Source organism: Sinocyclocheilus anshuiensis, unplaced genomic scaffold, assembly GCF_001515605.1.
Source record: "Sinocyclocheilus anshuiensis isolate Anshui unplaced genomic scaffold, SAMN03320099.WGS_v1.1 scaffold524, whole genome shotgun sequence".
Lineage (NCBI taxonomy): Eukaryota > Metazoa > Chordata > Actinopteri > Cypriniformes > Cyprinidae > Sinocyclocheilus > Sinocyclocheilus anshuiensis.
The window spans coordinates 820,501-841,081 of NW_015555703.1; the positions used below are offsets into that span (position 1 = coordinate 820,501).

The 20,581-nt window shown below is 34.7% G+C and overlaps 1 protein-coding gene across 3 annotated transcripts in view; it reads right to left on the reverse strand.

Moving 5' to 3' along the window:
• Positions 1-6,991: 6,991 nt before the first annotated feature.
• prkag2b (protein kinase, AMP-activated, gamma 2 non-catalytic subunit b) overlaps positions 6,992-20,581 on the reverse strand; it is a 37,876-nt gene continuing 24,286 nt past the window's right edge. For 2 of the 3 annotated variants that reach the window (XM_016464680.1, XM_016464681.1), the window contains 13 exons: positions 19,971-20,182; positions 17,817-17,868; positions 17,028-17,137; positions 14,904-14,985; positions 14,276-14,334; positions 13,990-14,035; positions 12,717-12,771; positions 12,386-12,512; positions 12,048-12,213; positions 11,864-11,901; positions 10,585-10,731; positions 9,427-9,520; positions 6,992-7,626 (listed from right to left, as the gene is read on the reverse strand). In XM_016464680.1, the coding sequence (XP_016320166.1) occupies positions 7,595-7,626; positions 9,427-9,520; positions 10,585-10,731; positions 11,864-11,901; positions 12,048-12,213; positions 12,386-12,512; positions 12,717-12,771; positions 13,990-14,035; positions 14,276-14,334; positions 14,904-14,985; positions 17,028-17,137; positions 17,817-17,868; positions 19,971-20,182 (1,220 nt within the window). In that variant the 3' untranslated portion in view covers positions 6,992-7,594. Of the gene's footprint in view, positions 7,627-9,293; positions 9,521-10,584; positions 10,732-11,863; positions 11,902-12,047; positions 12,214-12,385; positions 12,513-12,716; positions 12,772-13,989; positions 14,036-14,275; positions 14,335-14,903; positions 14,986-17,027; positions 17,138-17,816; positions 17,869-19,970; positions 20,183-20,581 lie in introns of all 3 variants that reach the window. The other variant, XR_001632242.1, reaches the window with a different exon arrangement.

Consider the following 20,581-nt stretch of genomic DNA (forward strand, 5'->3'; position numbering starts at 1 on the left):
AAATAAAAAGAATTAAAACAAGCTAAATTTACTGGAGAAGCAAAACTGTAAGCTATTAAGATATTAATATATAACAAACAAAAAAAAAATCAACATTATAAGAAGTATGCAAATAGATTTCTCATTAAAGGTGGGGTAAGTGATTTCTGGTAGCCAATGTTGACATTTGAAATCACCAAAACAAACACGCCTCCACATCATGAGTAGACACGCCCCTTACTGCTGATTGGCTACAAGTTTGTTTTGCTAGTGGCCCGAATCAGTTTTCTAAAGCGTTTTTGAAAAATCGCTTACTTCAGTTCATTCAGCTGTTTATCTAAGGTGATTTTACTAAAAACGGCATGTTAAAATTGAGCTTTTGCTTGAGAGAATACTGTATGTCTTTTGAACATGTCTTTTAGTTTGATTTTTGGAAAGCTATGTAATTTATATAAATTTATATATATATAATATTCTGTATAAATGGACTTTTCTTTGCACTAAGTATATTAATCTATTAACGAATGCACCATTCACTAAACTGTCTTTGGGTTGCATATGTCTTTCATGAGCTCACATATGTATAAACACATTCAAAAATAGGTGAAAGGTGAAAAAGGTCAGATTTCACAATGTACAGTAGTCACAAAATACATGTCTGTTTCTGAATGATCCTGTATTGTGTTGTTGTTACACCTGGAGCGATTTCACTGAAGAAAAGCTGCTATAGTCTGTGATAGCGATGCACAGGACACACAGAGTCCCCGTGCTGTTGTGTTTGGTCATGTGGCACTGCTTCAATAAGCTACTGGAGTCTAGAATCCCTCTGTTCCTGCCAAACAAATTAAGATTCAATAAAACGAATTTAAGACGCCTTTGCCTCCGTGAAATGACTGATTTACGGTGAGATTTTTGTGAGGAAATTCAAAAACACATCAGAAGGCGGTGTGTCGCAGTCACAGTCGTTTAAGGGAAGATACACACGAGCGCTGGGGGTGTTATTTGTCCACCGTGTCCCCTCGACTTCAAAGACGTCCCAGAGCACGTCACATCTCCAATCCCTCGTCCCACTAAATGCCATGCGTGTAAAAATGACTCCCGCAGGCCAGCTTTCACTTCGCACTCAATCGCTCTCCTCACACTCTTTTTTTTTCTTTTTCTTCAGCTCGTGGCGTTCTTCAAAAAGACACCACTGCACTGAATCTGTGAAAAGCATGATGCGGTAAAACGAACGGTGAATGAGAGAGCGACAGACAGACAGACGAGACAGAGAGAGACAGCTCCCCGAGGAGCGAGTTCATCCCGCTTGAACCGGCCTCCGTCCCCTGAGCGCTGGCTCTCCCTTCATGCATATGGAAGACACGACATGCTTTGACTGGAAAAAGAATTGAAAATCACAGCCAGATGCTGATGTGAGCGACATGCCAATATCTGTGCGCTAGTTTTAGTCAGAACGATCAATATTTGGCCTAGTTTAAATGTAATGTTTTTCTATGAGAACAGTTTACCTGGTTATCATGAAAATGCGTATAAATAGTACGCCAAATAAAAACGAAAGCTCGTGGTATTGATACGCAAAAATGTACTTTGCCGAGCATATGATACGCATGTGTTTGGCGTGCATATAATACGCAGTTTTCGCGTGCATATGATACGAAATTTGTTGTCTTGCGTATGATACTCAGTTTTCGCGTAAATATGATACGCATCTACCCCACAACCCTAAACCTACCCATCGCGTAGCATATACACGCCAAAGTCCATTTTTGCGTATCAATACCACGAGTTTTCGTTTTTATTTGGCGTACTATTTATACGCACTTTCATGAGATCGGGTTGTTATGTTGCAGGTCTGGAAAGGTCGCAGACAGCAGGGGATATCAATACTAAATACAAATAAAAGAATGAAACTAACTACTGTGCACTATTCCCTTTAGCAGAGACTATATTTACAGTATACGTATTACTTTTAATTTAACCATTGTAAGTATTAATATTAATGTAATTAAATATTAATAGAAATTGTAAAATATAAATAAAATGTAAAAAATATGATTAAATATAGAAAATATTTTCTTTTGTCCATTCAATGAAAGTGAATGGGGTACAATATTGTTTTGTATATATACACTTAGATTTTTTAAAACTTTACTGCAAAACATTTTCATAATTTTTTGGATCTTCTAAATAAAAATAATTAAAACAAGTTAAATTCATTGGAGAGGCAAAACTAGATTAATAAGATTTTTTTGCAAACATCTGTCAAAATTTAATAAAGGTTACGTTTAAAAAAAAAGTAGTGCTGTCAAAAGATTAATCGCATCCAAAATAAAAGTTTTTGTTTACATAATATATGTGTGTGTACTGTGTATATAAATAACATATTTCTCTGAAATATATACATGCATGTGTATTTATATATACATCATAATATACACACAGTACACGCACATATATTACATAAACAAAAACTTTTATTTTGGATGTGATTAATCGCGATTAATCGTTTGACAGCGCTAAAAAAAATTCAATTCAATTCTTAATTCAAGATATATTCTCTGAAAACAAGTCTTAAGATCTTATACATTTTTGCTTTTCACTTAAATTTCATTTTTTTAGGGTTTATTTTTTGAGTATTAAATATAAATATTATGGTAACACTATAATAGGGAATATATATTCACTATTAATTAAGAGTTTTCCCTCAATAAACTCCTAATTTGCTGCTTATTAATATAAGTTTAGGTATGGGGTGGATTAAGGGATCTAAAATATGTGCTTTATAAGTACTAATAACCATGCCAGTAATATCATATGCATGCTAATATGCAGCTAGTTAATAGTCAGAATTGGTCCTTAAAATAAATTATTACAGTATTATCTAATATTATCAATTATCCAAGGTCCAATATTGTTTTGGACCCCATCGACTTTCATTGTATGTTCAAAACCAATTGAAACATTATAATATTCAAAATATGGGTGAGTAAATTATGATATGTATGATTATTTTTTGGGGGGTTAATTATCCACTTCAAGGTCACACATTTTCATTAAAATGTTATTTTATTATGCAAATTAGTATTTTATTATGCGAAAGTGGCATTGTGCCTCTAGAAATAGAAAAACTATTTTCAGGTAATAGTCATATGGTGAACAGGTCATAACTGTTACTATCATGGAATATAACAACTTTATATTATATATTTATATATCGGGTATTGTTCCTGCAACTCAAAGAGCACTGTGCTAGCAACGTCAAGGTCATAGGTTTGATTCCCAGAGAATCTAAAAAAAAAAAAAAAGAAAGATTCTGTTGATAAAACTCTCTGCCAAATGCTTAATATAAATATAAATGTACTGACCAATCATTGTGCATTTGCTCTAAACTGCATTTAAACAGTTTTGGCGCTTGTCAAATTATAGGTAGATTCCAACATGGACACGTTTGCGTGATATGAAACAATGAAAACCTAGACAATTCAAGGTAAAAATTAAATAAAAATACAAGCCAGACTACATTAAATACAGGTTCACTTGCAGCCAGGATATAAACATGGTTTGTGCTGACTGTGTTTCGCAAAGTGAATTACAGGCTGCTGAGAGCACAGAACCATTGAGATTCATAGTCATATTAATAATTCTGCATATTGTTGGGCCTGCAGTTTGCGGTCATATAGTAAAGACTGAAATGTATTAATATGTGCACATTTTGTTTCTTTTTAAGCTACTGTGTTTGGTGCTGGTTCACTACTCAATGTCCAAAACACAGATGAGAAACAAAATGGTTGAGAACCACTTCTTTAGGCTTAAAAAAGCAGAGATTTCTTAAAGCGCTTAAAGATTTAAATTACATGTATTAATCTAACAAACTTCTAAATGAAATATTCATCATTCTCTAATAATAACTTTACATATGTGATTAGAGACTGTGGCATGAGAAGGTCAAACAGCTGAGGACAGTGTCCCCTAGTGGACATAACAAATAAAACCCAAAATACTGTCCACTGCTGTGTCAAATATAAACTGTAAGATTACTAACACTCAAATAAACAGCATCAGCGAGCATATCATTCTCTGAATGCCTGGCAGGTATGTCTGTAATACACATTTTCTCTAACTTCCCTCATTGTCTTGCTTTTCTTCTAATTATCCATTTTAACGAGTATGCATTTTTCTAATAATGCATGCTTATTGGTATTGCTGCCTGCTTAAGCCAAAGAGGAGATAGATGCATGGAGGATGAAAAAGTCAGTAGATGAGCTCAGCAGATTCTGTCCATCATTCTACAACTGCCCTGGCACATGCTGCCGCTTACTTTTAGACTGAAATATCAAACTACGATCTACACAATGCCTATAGAAAACATACTTTTAATTACACAGCAAGTGATCAGAGAATTAATACGTTTTCAACTTAATATAATTTGTCCTTTTCAAACATGTCACTGCTCTATAAGGCAGCTCTTCCAGCTCAAATAAAATAATAAAAGCAGGAAAACTGATTAGTTGTAAAATTGTATGATGAATTGACATTTTTTTATTTAATTAATACAATTAACAAATGTACATAAAACAATCACTGTCACTAATTTTAATGGCAGTGGTGTTACTGTTTCAGACAGTTCTTAAATGAAGGACAGGTTGAATGAAAATGCACATTCGCTCTCTGACAGTAGGTGGCGCTAAGAGAAAAGCAGAAATACATAGCTTTTCGAAACTAAATCAACTGAAACGAAAATTAAGCTCAAACAGGCAGAATGACACCTTTTACGTACCAATTGCAAATTTTTTAATTAAAGTGTAGTCTATTAAATGTATTCTAGGAGTAATGCCATTAAATATGAAGGTAATTATTATCAGTGTTGGAGAAAGTTACTTTTAAAAGTAATGCATTACAATATTGCGTTACTCCCTAAAAAAGTAATGAATTACGCTACTTAGTTACTTTTTCTGGAAAGTAATGTGTTACGTTAATCTGATTACATAACTCGCGTTACTTGTAATGCGTTACCCCCAACATTGATTATTATTGGGCGTCTCCTAATTATAGAGAATCTCTGATAACCTCTGTTCTCGTAATTTTGCGAGTTTGATACGAGCTCTGAAGCACTGATTCGAAACAAAAGATTCACAAATGTTTCAAAGCTTCATGGGGCGTTTCGCCATTCATATCACGGAGAGGAAACGTAGCCTAGTATTCACTTGTTTTCATACAGCCGTTCAGATTTGTATTTGTTATGGTGTTTATCAAACAAAATAAAATACAAGAATACAGAGCAAGAAAAACGGTTCTGGATTCTGCCTCTATTCTTTACTGTCTTTTCTTCAAGTCGCAGTTTTACGTAACAGCAGCGTATCTGGCATATGAATAAAAACGCAATTGTTAGTGATATTGCTGATAAAAAAAACAGTTCAATAGTAATATTGAGCATCTTACATTTTATAGACATCAGGCCAGCGACATCAAAGCAGAATTAATCTGTCCAAAGCAATACACAGTAGTGATGTTTGGTCCTTGAATGAGTCATTGTTTTTGAACGAATCGGTTGAGTTAACGATTCATTGACAGACGTTCACTTGTCGCCACCTACCGACGTAACAACGTAGCATGCAGAAAGAGTCGCTGAAAAATCCCCACCACAGTATGTCTGGAATGCTGAAAAATACAGATAGAATAAAATGTAATAACTACAATTAAATGTATATCTCCTTGTTATTTTTAAGTAGGCCTACCCTAATTTAAAATGATGCTCTCCTGTGTTCAAAAATGCCATACGGTAGCTTCAAACATAGTGACAGGAAGGTGTACATGCACAATAAAACAAATCTCAGACAAATATTAATGCATTATCAATATATTTTAGCTCAACCACATAAAAAATAAAATGTAGTGTCATTTCTGTGTACAAAAATGTACATTTCTTTCATTCCAGAACTAACGGTTTTAACTTTCACCGACAGCGGTTACAATGAAAAAATGCAATCAAACAATACATGATTTATCAGTTTTGAACCCATTACATGGCATGTTGTATTTACAGTAGCTCAGCATATCACTGGGGTGCAAAGATGCGTGGCCATTTTTGCAACTGCAAGCTTTGACATTCATGCTCTTTTAATGCATAAGACAGGTAGTGCACACGCTTTCCCACACAGCCAAACACTACAGACAGTCATAATAGAAAAATAAGGCTCTGTATATATAGTCACTTTTCATAACATTCTTTGTTCCAGTAAAAATACAGTCCATGACTGTCAGTGCGTACGCAGTGTGGTAGTACATTCATTTTTCCACTGACAACTAATAGGATGAAAAAACAATTCATATTCAGTAGACATTTTGGACTAATAGCCCAGTGTTAACAGGAAAAATCAATAATATTCGGATAAATCTCATTAAACTTGTCAAGAATGTGTCCGGGTCATATCATATATATTACCCTGTAGATTTTTTTTGCTTGTTACATTATTTTCATGACAAGTAAGCACATTTCCCTGCAATTGTAATTATTGCAATACAAAACATCATTCATCATTATCTTTATTTAGCTGTTTATTTATTAATAAGACACGTATATATTATAGTATTTGTTCTATTACCTGTAATTTAAGCAGAATTAAAAAAAATAAAAGAAAAATGGTAGTTTTTTTTAAATAATGACCAACTAATGAGAATCACTTCTGAAAATAATTACTACATTATTTTCATGACAACTATGTAATATTAAATTATGAATGTAGTTATTTTCAGAAGTGGTTCTCATTAGTTGGTCATTATTTAAAAAAAAACTACTATTCTTTTTCTTTTTTAAAATTCTGCGTAAATTACAGGTAATAGAATAAATACTTTAATATATACATGTTTTATTGTTTCTATAATATATAAATAATAATAAATAATGAGATGTTTTTGTATTGCAATAATAAAAACTGCAGGGAAGTGTGATGAAATTGTCATTAAATAATAACAAATAATCACATTATTTTGCTTGTTTGTTTGTTATATATTTTTTCTTTTCATTTTGGGATGAAATGCGACTTCGAAGTATCAAGAAAGTGAGAAAAAAAGGCCAGATGTCTACAGAGTCTAGCAGGTTCTTGGAACCGACAGCAACTTATTGCTGAAGAATCAAGAACCTGCTTTTGCACTACAAGCACATCTTTGGATCTCTGCTAACCTCTACAATCAACTCTCACTGAGGTCTTCATTTAAGGCAAATTTCCAGTTCAGACGCTCACCCAAGAGTGGATTACAGTGCCTGATGATATAATGCAGACCCAGCTAGAACACAAAAGGAGACTTCCTCCCTGTGCCTGATTTAGTGCTGTCAGACCAGCAGGCAAACTAAAGCAGTGTACAGTATAGCGGCAGATTCTCACAGCTGGCCCACCATAAACATGTCCAACATCACGTGCGTTATGATCGCATGTCCGTTCCTTCAGCTGCAGATTCAAACAGTTTCATTCAGCCTCGCACAATTCCCAGCCCTTAAATGAGGATCTAAAAAATTTCCAGCTGTCCTCTTCTCCGTATCCCGTCAGGAATGCCGATGGGACCTTTTTGGTTCTCTGAATTTCTTGTGTTTCTCTTTTACCTCCAAAATATTGTCTTGTCATTCGGTCACACTGTCCCTTCTGCGTCCTCCTGTGGGCCAAATGATGTGAAATTCAGTTCATGAAGCAAATCTGTCAATCAGTGCTCTTTTAATACCACACACACTTTGGCAAAATCACTGGAAGAGTTTTAAAAAGAGACTTGTATTTTGAACCTCTCAACAACAAATCTGTTAGTGCAGACAAATCACTAAGCAGAACACAAATGAACTGGTTACAACAGGGTTTCTACAAATTATTTTTGATAAACTGATGTAATTTAAATTTTTCATAATTACAGGAAAATATTTGGTTTAGAATTTTAGTGAATTAGCTCATTTTAATCCCAATTAAATATTTTAGAGCTGAAGGAAACTAGAAAAATGTACATTCAATAATACATTTCACGGCAAAAAAGGCTTTTCTTACTTAGATTTTTTGTCCAGCCAAAATATCTAAAAATTCTTAAATCAAGAAGGATTTTCTAGACAAGTCAAAATTATTGTCTTGTTTTCAGAAAAAAACGTGTTTTTGCCTGAAACAAGCCAATGGGTTAAGCAAAATAATATTGTTTTCGGTTTGAAATAAGATTACTTTGCTTACCCCACTGGCAGATTATTTTGCTTGTTCTAAGCAAAAACTCACTTAATTTTGACTTGTTTTTTCTGAAAACAAGACAACAATTTGTACTTGTCTAGAAAATCCTTCTTGATTTAAGAATTTTTTGATATTTTGGCTGAAAACAAGACAAAAAAACTAAAACAAAGTAAGAAAAGCATTTTTGCAGTGCATGACTGACCTATGACTTAAGAGTTTATTAATGTCCTTGACTTTTTTCAATTGTATTAATTTCCATAATATTTCTGCAGTTTTTTACGATTTCCAGGACTTTCCTGTCATTTTTTTATAATTGTAATTATTTTCATTAATTTTCTGTGACTATTTACCCAAGTATTGATTTCCATGACTTTCCTGTTACTTTTGACGATTTTTGTGATAGTATTCATCACCATGACTTTCCATGACTTTTTACAATTTTATTAATTTGCATAAATTTTCTGTGACTTTTTCCATTAGTACTGGTTTTCAAGACTTTCCTGTGATTTTTTACAGTTGTAATAATTTCCATGAATTTTCAGTGACTTATTATAATTTGCATGACTTTTCGGTGACTTCAAGATTTTTTAATTTCTATGATTTTCTGTGGCTTTTAAATATTTTATTAAGATTTTCATTTCCTTGACATATGATTTCCATAACCTCTCCTGGCCTGGAAATCACAATTCTTAAAAACTCCCTTTCCAAGTTTTTGCCAAAAATATTTCCAGGTTTTCCACGACCGTGGAATGCCTGTTACAAAAACATTAAATGACGTTTCTTATTTTTGCCTTCACAAGAGTGTTGCTTATAGCAGCTCGAGACATTAAGGACAGCATGCTGAGCAGCACGTGGGAGATGCGGTGTGTTTCATGTAGTTTTTCAATCACTATTCAACCAGACAGCTATTTCGGTCTCGTATTGATTTTTTTGCCATTGACAGTCTGTCAGGTCAACTTGCAGTAATGTATGAGCTGTCTGTGTTATGGAAAAAAAATCAGTACCAAACAAACACTTGCAATGATGCCATCATGATATGTATTACTGGAATACACACCTACATCCAGCTTCATTCAGCACAATCATAACAAGCCGATCAGAATCCAGCCTGTGTGACCGTACCTGTGCTCAGGGGGTCAGAGAGGGACACTCGAGTGCTGGATGTCCAGGGAGAGGAGATTGGGTCCGGAGAAGAGTGGAGAGGGAGAAGGAAAGTGAAATGGAGGGTTGATTTAGGAATTCTGTGCGTCTATACCTGCGGGGGTGAGAACCAGCGCCTGCAGGATGTCAGAAAGAGAGATGATGCCCTCGATGCTGGAGTTATCATCCACCACTACCAGCCTGTGCACCTGCAGGACACACACACACACACAATCACACACAATCACACAAAAACACACAAAAACACACACACACAAACACAAACACACACAAACACATCACAATCAGATGGAAAAGCAGCGCAATTGAAGGTAAAAACATGTTCTTTGTGAACGGACTCTGAGTAGTCAAAATCACTGAACTGAAAATCATTTCATATTGATCTTTCAGCTTTGTGCATTTAATGGAGTATTTTAATAAATTATTTGCATTGTACTGTCTATGTAGCAAATCTGCGGCACACTGTCGATACAACAGAAAATACTACTGAATCGTGAAAAAGGCACAAACAATGATTTAAAGTGTACTGCAGGGTTTAAAAGCAGAAATGTTGGTAAAGTACTTAAATAATTCTTAAGTAACACTTTATTTTAAGAGAATTGAGCCCAATTCTCACTATTAACTGGCATGCATATTACTAGCATATTGGCAGTTTATTGTGCATGACCATATTTTAGATCCCTTAATCCACCCCATACCTAAACTTAACAACTACCTTAACAACTAAATCTTAATTTGCCATCAAACAGAAGGCTTAGAGTTGCATATGCCAGACTGAACAGATTACGTAAATCCTTCATCAGTCTGTAAAATTAATAAATCAGAATTGGGGTTCTAAGTAGGCCTCTGGACTCTGGAAAATAGAAAACACTACACTAATGCACTGTAGCCATGTGTGTTTATGTATTAATATTGTTGTTGTTTTTGTATTAAGTTTTGTATTTTGTTTTTGTGTCTCTCTATTGTACTGTTGTGCTGTGAGATGCAACAATTTTTGAAGAGATTCCAACAATAAAGTGTAACTGAATTGAAACTAACTAATAATAAGCAGCAATTATTATAAGAATTTATTGAGGTCATAGTAAATAGTTAGTTAATAGTGAGAATTGGACCTTAAAATAAAGTGTCACCAATTCTTGTGCAAAAATTAAGTGTATAAAGTGTCTGTTTTAGGTGGGACTTCTAGTGGCTGTGTTATGCAATTCCTGTTGGTGGCGTTTGCTCAATGTAAACTGCTGTGAGTAAATCTCACCTCAGCTTTGACGATCCTGTCCACTATAGTATCCAGGGTCTCGTGTCGATAACACTTCATAACGCCCTCGAAGTACTGTGAGCGATGCAGCAGAGCCTGAGTCACGGTGATGTCCAGGTTATTGTAGGTCTTCTCAGCTGCCAGGTTCTACACACACCCACAACACTAATGAACATAGAGCCACGCTACAGCAACCTCCAGAGTCAGCCAAAATATACACGGCACAACTAATCATCACTAGTCATCATAACACAGGCCATTTATAATTAATCCTATTAATAAACATTTAAAGACAAATGATGAGTTTTACATGTGATGCTTATTGCATGACACTACATATTTGATCCAGTTTGTCTGAACATAGTTGCAGGTGACTGTAACATTTAAGGTTTTGTCACTTTTGTACTAGTGGGTCTTATTCATGACAAGAATAAGTTGATAAATTTAATTCAATGGATACAAAAGGATTTGAAGGGACATTTGAATGCATTTATAAACTATTTACAAGTGTTTCATGAATAAGGTCCAATAACTACTATTTAAACGTTTGGGGTCAGTAAGTTGTTTATTTTATTTAATAAAGAAATTAATACTTTAATTCAGTATGCATTCATTAAACTGATCAAAAGTGAGAGTAAAAACATTCTATGTTACAAAAGATTTCTTCTTTTGAACTTTTTACACAAAAATATTAGGCAACATAACGGTTTTCAACATTGACTATAATAATCAGAAATGTTTCTTGAGCAGCAAATCAGCATATTAGAATGATTTCTGAAGGATCATGTGACACTGAAGTCTGCAGTAATGATGCTGAAAATCCAGCTTTACATCACAGGAATAAATTACATTTTAAAATAAATAGATAAAGATAAATAGATAATAAATGGTCAAGTAGAAAACAGTTATTTTAGATTGTAAAACTATTTCACAATATTACTGTTATTACTGTATTTTTGATCAAATAAATGCAGTCTTGGGGAGCAGAAAAAAAAACTTACTGACCCTGAACGGTAGTGCATTTGTGTACAAATTAGAAAACTCATCAGACACAAGCACTCAAAGTGCAAAATCTACCTGATGAGACATTTCAGAATAGAGAACTAAAAAAAAATATTCACTGTAGAAATATTTTACTAATGTCCATGATCATGACCATGGAAAACACCATTTTAATCTCCATGGGAACCTTATATATTTACACCTCACAACAAATGTGTGGTAAAAAGCTATGAAGTTATTCTTTAACTTGAAATAGTATATTAAAGGAACAACTTACAATGACATCAAATTTGGAGTAAATGTCTACAACCTTTCCTTGGGGAGGAAAAATATGGAAAGCACATATGAGAAATTTGACTTAGAAAGACATGTACAATTAAATTTTGTTCCTAAAAAGGGCTTGACAGGAGAATAATTGAAGTATATGAACTGACAGAAAGGTTAGCAATATGTGTCGTTACCTGAAACATCCACCACTGGCAGGGCAGACACTCTCCTCTCCACAAACATGCCCAGTGCTTTAATAATGGGTGTATCTGGGTGAATGAAAGCAATGTTGCTGTATGTGCCAATGCCCAGCTCCTCCAGAGTCTGCCTCATGAAGGCTGGTTTAGGCATCTCACACACCTACAAGACCATAAACCATCAGTGTACACAGGACACTACATAACTCAGGATGATTATTACTCTTCTGAAACCTTTCACTAATTTTGTTTTGTTCACAACAACTACCATTTCTAAAAGTATGATAACTGTAAGTATAAAAGATCAGTAAGCTAAAAGGAAGCGATATACTCACAAAGAGCTGCAGAAACTTGAGAATTCTCTTGTGTGTGAGGATATAGAGGGTGTTTCCTGTGACTGGATCGATCACTGGCAAACGATGGATCTTATTTTTGATGAGTGAGTAAACAGCATCAAATATACTGGAAAAAAAAGCAAAGAGTTACAAGAAACCAAACATTTAGCTCTGCTGAGCAGATAATGTCACAAATGTGAATCTGAATTAATTGCTCAATTTGTTTCAAAATAATTTAGAGATAATGTTCTTATAAACCAAAGAGAGGATTAAGCATCATGCAATGAAAATTATAAAACACAGTCTACAAAAATATGACCTAAAGTCTCACCTTGCATCTGGAGATATGTTGACTAAGGGTTTAAACGTTTCTTGCAAGTAAAGTTCTGTTGGTATAAGCAGAAATCAAAAAGGGTCAAAGCACTTTAAATTAAACGTTCTGCCATTATTTACTAATTTCTTTCCAAATTATTACTTTTTTTCCATGGAATATAAAAGCAGAAAATTCCAGACATGGGTGTGCGTAAATATATACACATATTGGGCCTCATTCATGAAACATTCGTAAATGTAGGAGTCTGAGTAAATTGTGCGTAAAACAGACCTTCCCAAAAACTCTCCTCTGAATTCACAAACACTTCGTACACATCAGATTTGATAGTTAAACATGTGTATGTTAATGAATTCCAATCATTCGTAAATAGGGCGCTCGTGCACGCTCATTCACAATTAGCATAATCCCCACCTTTGAATTACAGCTACGTAAATTGCGTGTCCAGGAACGCAGTGGAATATTCTGGTCTACTTTCTCAGGTTTGGCTATAGTATATTGCATAAATGCAAAAAACACTAATAGACCATATGCCTAACAATAAATATTCAATAACATGTGTCCACCAAAGAGTTTTTAGCTAGCTGAAAAACGGTCAGGCGCTCTTCTTAAAACGGCCAGCTGGTGGTGCTGGAGAACGCTTTGGTGGCACAGCGTTTTTCTAGCTGAGAGACGCTTTGGTTGCTATGATTTGAAATATCCACGTATTACTAGTATCTAATTTTGAAGAATATTACTGAATATACAAATGAAGTAACCAGCAATATGAACTTCTCTATTGTTGTTCAGTTGTTGTACAAGTAGGATGATTGGTCTGTGTAGTATTTGTCCCGCCCCTCCTCCATTGATTGGACGGCTGGGTAAAAAGTGACAGTGACAAGCACTTTGTTTAGTTTTACCCAAAGTTAAAAAAAAAAAAAAAAAAAAACGGAGCAAACGAACTTGTAAAATATTATAATGGCAGTGCATCAAATTCAGTGTCACCAGTTTGCCTAATTGAACACAGAAGAACGTTTTACGCACCATTTACACGTGGAGCAGGTGTAAATTTCTTTCCTACCAACTAACATTTTGAAAACACGAACATTTTCATGAATTCGAAAGTTTAAGTCAGAACGGCTTTACGAACGATTTACACAAAAATTTGTTCTGCTCGTGTTTCATGAATGAGGCCCATTGGGTGTACAAAAATGTGTTCAGTGAATAATTAAAAATCTATATAAATGCAAATTAGTGTAAGCAGCGATGAAGTGAAAATGCTGAAAATATTTACCTCTCCAAGTCTCAATCTTATGCTCCTCCAGCTCGTATATTTGCACCTGAGGCATATAACACAAAAAATGACTTAAAATTTTAAAATGGACAAATATCCTTCCTCTTAGGTGAACATTCATTAAGTGATTACATGCAAGGTCTACAAGCTGAAGAGAATTTTTGAAGCCACTTTTGAAGGTAATTTCCGGCGAACAGCCATTAACCACAAACTAGCACTGAGCAAAATGACACTGACCAGCAAAACTTTTGTTGTATTTGAGTTTCTGTGATGTCTGAATCCTTACCAGCGGCGATTTGTAGTATCTGTGCAGGATGATGATGAAGTCTGTGATGGTTAACATTCCTATTGAGAAAACATATCATTAGATATGACTCATATCTAGGCTCACAGAAAAACAGTGCATGCAGATTTTGCAGAATATGCATCCAATGTCCTTTGTGCATTTGCTATAATACATTGCTGTTCATTTACCAACAAGAGCTCTCAGATCATTTAACACATTTGACCATGTTAAAATTTTCTTTCATGCTTTCGTGTAAAATATCAGCACAGAAAATTAGAAAAACATCAGCAAATTCCATCTAGGCCAGTTTATCAATATCTACAATTCAAAACAATTCAGACAGGAAATAGGCAGCAATGAATTTCAACCAATTTGGTACATATTATTGTTAGCAAGCTAACCTAAGCATGTCCAATTATGTTACAGGTGAACAAATAATGTCCTGAAGCAATGTTTTTATCTGATTACTGATTAAGTTTAACAATAATTTCAAGACAGGCTTTTAATGGACTTGCAGGATTAAATGAGTTAAACATTTTCTGTCTGCATGACCTATAAAAGACAACTCCAGTGAAAAGAATGACTGAAATGCAGGTGAGAGCATGTGTGTGCACGTGTCATTGCTTACCCACAAAGCTTTGCTTTTTGGTTTCCCATAATGGCGCAGCTCGAACTCCATTAGCAACCAAGGCAAAGAAAGCTTTCTTTACCTAAAAGAGAACAAAGGATTCACATAACAATGCTTTTCTTTAGGTGCCTTTAAAAACAATTCTGGAGGAACTGGTGGTGTGAGACAAAAAAAATATATATCACAGAAGATACAATGAGTTGGGTGCAACCAGGGTTAAAAAAAAAGAAAAGTCCACACCTGCCAATGACAAATGAACTGGCAAATTTGGCCTTAAACAATTCTTACTGGCCATAAAGTTTTATTTTGTATTGATTAAAACATGTTTTGTCCCTATAGCAATACAATTAATAAGCTGCTTATCAATTGTGACATTTGCAGCATCACACAAAATGAGCCCAGAAGTGAAACTATTGAAAAGTGAAGAGCAATTTTTTCCTTCTCTGCAATTTTGCAATTTCATACAGTATGCTTATTGTAAAACAAGCTTGAGCTTGGTAAAGGAACTTTATTAATAATAAACCTTTTTTTGAAGGTTTAATGCAAAGATTATGCCATAAATTAAACATCCTAGATAAACTTAAGATAGATGACAAAGATGTTCGAAGATTCTGGATTATTTGAAATGCTCATGTGGCTTATATCAGTAAAGGGTTCATTCTTCATTTGACTTAAATGATGTGTGCAATTTCTAATAAATTATCGGCCAACCGGAACACAATGGTTTTATTTACGCACTAATGCTATTATTTTCTCATATTTGGCACATTATGGACCCTGGACCCATCATTTCTAACACAAATTCTCTCCATTTTTGACCAACCCACCAGTTATCCATTAAAAATTAACTTGCATTTCAGTATAAAGGCAGTTCACATCAATTTCAAGTTATGGCCCATAAAAACTTTATATCACAATCCAGACATAAAACTTCCTAATTTCAGAAACTTTCATTCACAAACAAGTACAATAAGTACATCAGTCTAAGCATAAAATTCCATTGATCGTCTCTGAGCCTTTATTATTTTAAACTGGCCCTCAGCCAGAGGAAAGTCAACAGGTTAAAGGGTTCATTCTTCATTTGACTTAAATAATGTGTGCAATTTCTAATAAATTATCGGCCAACCGGAACACAATGGTTTTATTTTCTCATATTTGGCACATTATGGACCCTGGACCCATCATTTCTAACACAAATTCTCTCCATTTTTGACCAACCCACCAGTTATCCATTAAAAATTAACTTGCATTTCAGTATAAAGGCAGTTCACATCAATTTCAAGTTATGGCCCATAAAAACTTTATATCACAATCCAGACATAAAACTTCCTAATTTCAGAAACTTTCATTCACAAACAAGTACAATAAGTACATCAGTCTAAGCATAAAATTCCATTGATCGTCTCTGAGCCTTTATTATTTTAAACTGGCCCTCAGCCAGAGGAAAGTCAACAGGTTAATAGGTTATAACGGTGTTACCCCCAGATCTAACAACGGCACATACCTGCACATGATTACTGATTAACCCTGACAAACCTAGCTTTATGACTGCTTCCCAAACACTTCAAAGAGATCCCATCCATTTCAGTCACCAACTAAGATTTATTTACTGATGAAACATTAACCACAACCACTTACACATCATGTGTTTAAACTACAACTGGGAAGCAAAACTGAAACAAGTATGTTCAGAAAAGCATACTAACTTACTTTCCATTTCTGCATTGGTATGTATACTCACTATACTGTGCAACATATGCAACTTCATGTATAAATGGAATGACTTATACAATATACAATGAAGTAAACTGCATGGAATATTGTATCCCACATTGCAATGCATTCAACTAGACCATTTCTAGTGTGATGAATGGACTAGATGCAACTACAGCTGTGCTGATGTGACAACAACACAACATACTACTGTTTGAAATGTGTATCATGGAATAATTCCTAAATTACATATACTACTTTTTTAAAAAGAGAGCAGTATACAGAGTAAACAGATTAGTATGCAGTATGTAGTAAGATACTTTCCCATTCTGAACATAACACAAAACTCCATACCCAAATCTTTTCACTTTCTGTTCTTGTGTTAGACAACAGAAGACATTTAAGACGTACCTGTAATGTAGTGTCAAAGACCACTAGTTTGGAACTGGTGGGGATGAGGTCATAGCACTTGTGGGATTTCATAAAGCGCATGTAAATGTCACTGTCTGGCTCTTCAGCAGCTGAAAGCAGAGAAGAAATCAGCAGAATCATTAGCATTAGAATCATTTGCAATCTCTAACACTTCCCAGATAGCACACGTACGTCTGCAAGATGCAGATGAGCAAACACTAAAAAATACGTCTTGCAGATGTAAATGCAGACATCAAATAGACGTCTCCGTGATGTACGTGTGCTATCAGGGTTAAAAATGTTACAAATGTTTTGCATACCCCCTGATAGCACATGTACATCTAGGAGACGTCTATTTGACGTCTGCATTTACATCTGCACAATGTATTTTTTAGAGTGTTTGCTCATCTGCAATACGTCTATAGGATGTTTCCTATCAGATGTCAAATAGGCATTTAGAAAATGTCTTTAAGATGTTTATGATTTTTAATCTTTATAATTAATAATTTAATTAAAAGCAAATACTTTCCAGATCAAGCGATCTTTAACAGACATCTTGCAGACGTATGTGTGTTATCTGGGTAAAACTTTCAAATCTATTCATTTTTTAAAACAAAATAAAATCCAATTATGTTATGAATTATACCCATTATACTCAAAAAATAATACAAAAATACTACATACAGCAAACCTATTTTTAAGAACAGGCTGCAAATTAAATTTTGTCATCAACCATAAACTTGCAAAGACCATGAAATTAAATAAGCAAGCATAAGTATAATCATTTACCTTCGTTATCAAGTTCAAGTTTTTCCAGCATGCCTTCAGCAAGTACGCAGCTCTGAAACACAAAGACACGGGCTGATGGTTTCATCAACAATCACTTACTTCAAAGTTAGTAAGACCCTATTCGATCCTATGGAGTGGTAGCGTCCATTTTTAAAAATCTGCTTATCTGCAAACAAGCAGTCTGGTCACCACACAGGAAGCAGAGTGATCTGAAGAGCTTTCACTCACAGATTCATTAAGCGCAGTGGTGAAATATTAATAGACGGACACCCCTGCAAAGGTGACAATGGAACATTCCGAGTCTGTTTCACATCTGTAAAAACGAGGCGCAGGTAGAGTAACTTACTTCATAAGGAGCGTATACAATGTCAACACTGGGTCTGAAGCGATTACTTGGCCCTAGTTATAGCTCTGTCGCCCTCTGCTGGACGACGAAGAAACAAAAGAAATGCGAATTCACTGATCATAGCTATAAAAATCACCGGCTGCGGCTTTGTCTCAAAACCAGCATTTTAAACATCATGAGCGCGTGAGCCAATGATCACAGCTTTAGCCGCAGGAAATAAGGTACTTTCTATTTTGAGGTATTTAATCAAACCAGCGAATCTTCCAAAAGTCCTATGTAATCCTGGCTGTTCCTGCCACAAAAACTAATAAATAAACAGCGTAACTTACTCAAAGTAGGGTGTTTCATCAAGAACGGGCACTACGTTACTTCTGGTCCTGTGAAAAATCTCTTACGACACACTTTTACACTCTTACAACGAGTGTATTTATTTGTCTATTAGTAATGTCCAACATTCTGTTGTGGAAATTGTAAACATTTTTGGAATAAAATAACGTTAGCTTGTTGTTTGTCTTGCTAAGGGTAATTCCATACATAGCTAGCACTTTATATCAGTTAAATCGTGTTCTCACACTTTTTGCATATTTTGACAAAATCTGATTGGAAATGAATATATACTGTTCGATTGGTATTTAGGCTACACTGACTTATCTTTATCGCACATCACGTTTCATATTTCATCTCAAGTTCTTCACTGTAGTGCTGTTGGTAAACAAGTACACTCACTTTTGATAAAGCTTTATTGGGGGAAATTGTTGGTCATTTTGCAAATGACACCACAAATGGGGGACATAATAATTGGTTTAAAAATTAAATAATTGTGTATAAATTATTTAAAATAAATAATGGAAATAGTTTGTTTATTCACAGCTTGTTAACTGTAGGTTATCATAGATTTGAGAATGTGGATTAATTAATAGTTTTATAAATAGTTTTTTACGTTTACATTTGAGTCTGCGACAGGTGTAAAAGAATCTATAAAAGTCACCTGAAAAGTATCAAAAGTAAAAAAAAAAAAAAATCCAATATAGTTTTATTGTGATCTTCATTTACACCTGTTTGTTTTAATAAATATCAGCCTGTGGGACATAAGTGTCTGAAGTTGAAGAAACACCCAATAACAAGAAACTTTCTTATACTTCTGAATTTGCAACTTTGTAGTAATAATGTCATAGTCTTAAATAGTTATTAGGGCTCTATATCCTGCAGTTGCAACTGTAAAATGTAAACTTTCCATAATAATAAATACTTTGCAATGGGCTTCCATAACAAATTGTCCCGCAAATACTGTACAAGTAATTTTTCAAACATTTCCACATATTTTCACAGATTGTCTTTACAGATATGCAAGTCAATGAGACTATGTGCAGTTGTTGACCTTTGTTAATTTTATATTAATGGCTAATAGGCGACAAGTCATCTGTGCAAAATATAAAGTCACAATTACGAAAAGGTCAATTACAAGCATCATATTGTCCAGAATGCCTGTACTTGACCTCAGTTGCTGCATCAGATATATTACTGATGCAAATATCAATCACTTTGAGGTAACTGCTTAAAAATATATAAATGTAAAAATATGAATTGCCCAAAACAAGAAAAAACATTTGCCCAACAATTTGCTCTGATCGAAAAACATCAAACGGTATGTTAGGTGAAGAAAATGAGCAAGCAGTTTTGTCTTTTTAATAAATATGCAATTGGTTGATTGAAGGTGCCACTAGAGGTGTAAAAATGACTTTGCTTCTCTATGGGTCAAGTGTAAACTATAGTAATCCCAGAAAGAACGTGTGAAGTTGTTCACTCACCTGGCGTGAGGTAGAGTTAAAGGTGTACGAGGCGATAGGGGGTTTGTTGGTGGAGGGGCTCAGGCTGAAGTGCTGACCTGTGTCAGGGGGAGATGAGAGAGAGCGGGAGCGTCGTTCCTCCACGCGCTCTGCAGGACTGGGGGTCTCCATAGGGAAGACTGGTGGAACGGGACTCTGTGTCGGGGTGGTGGGGGGAGTGGAAAGCCCAGAGCCTGTGAGACACATCAGTACGGAAGACAATGAAGTACTGAATTTGCAAAGTGGATTTTGTTCAAAAGAATCATAATTCTGATGTGAAATTAGGAGAGTGGCTTATTTTGTGAAATTCTAAATGAATAGCAGAAAAAAGCCAGAACAGAGATGATATCTATTCTGATATCTGATCTATCTTATTTATCTTCTGCTAGCTTTCCTACCTCAAATTGGTTTCTAGGTTACATGTTGTGAAACTGGTCTTAGTAACAGATGCTAAATTCTGCCAGGACTGGTCAAATAATCATGACACAGCAAAAAATAGACAGCCGCACTGACCAATATCTGACCGTCAATCAAGATCAAGATTCATAAGAAGAGTATAGTGTACTGAATCAGTTAGTAGGAAACATGTTCCT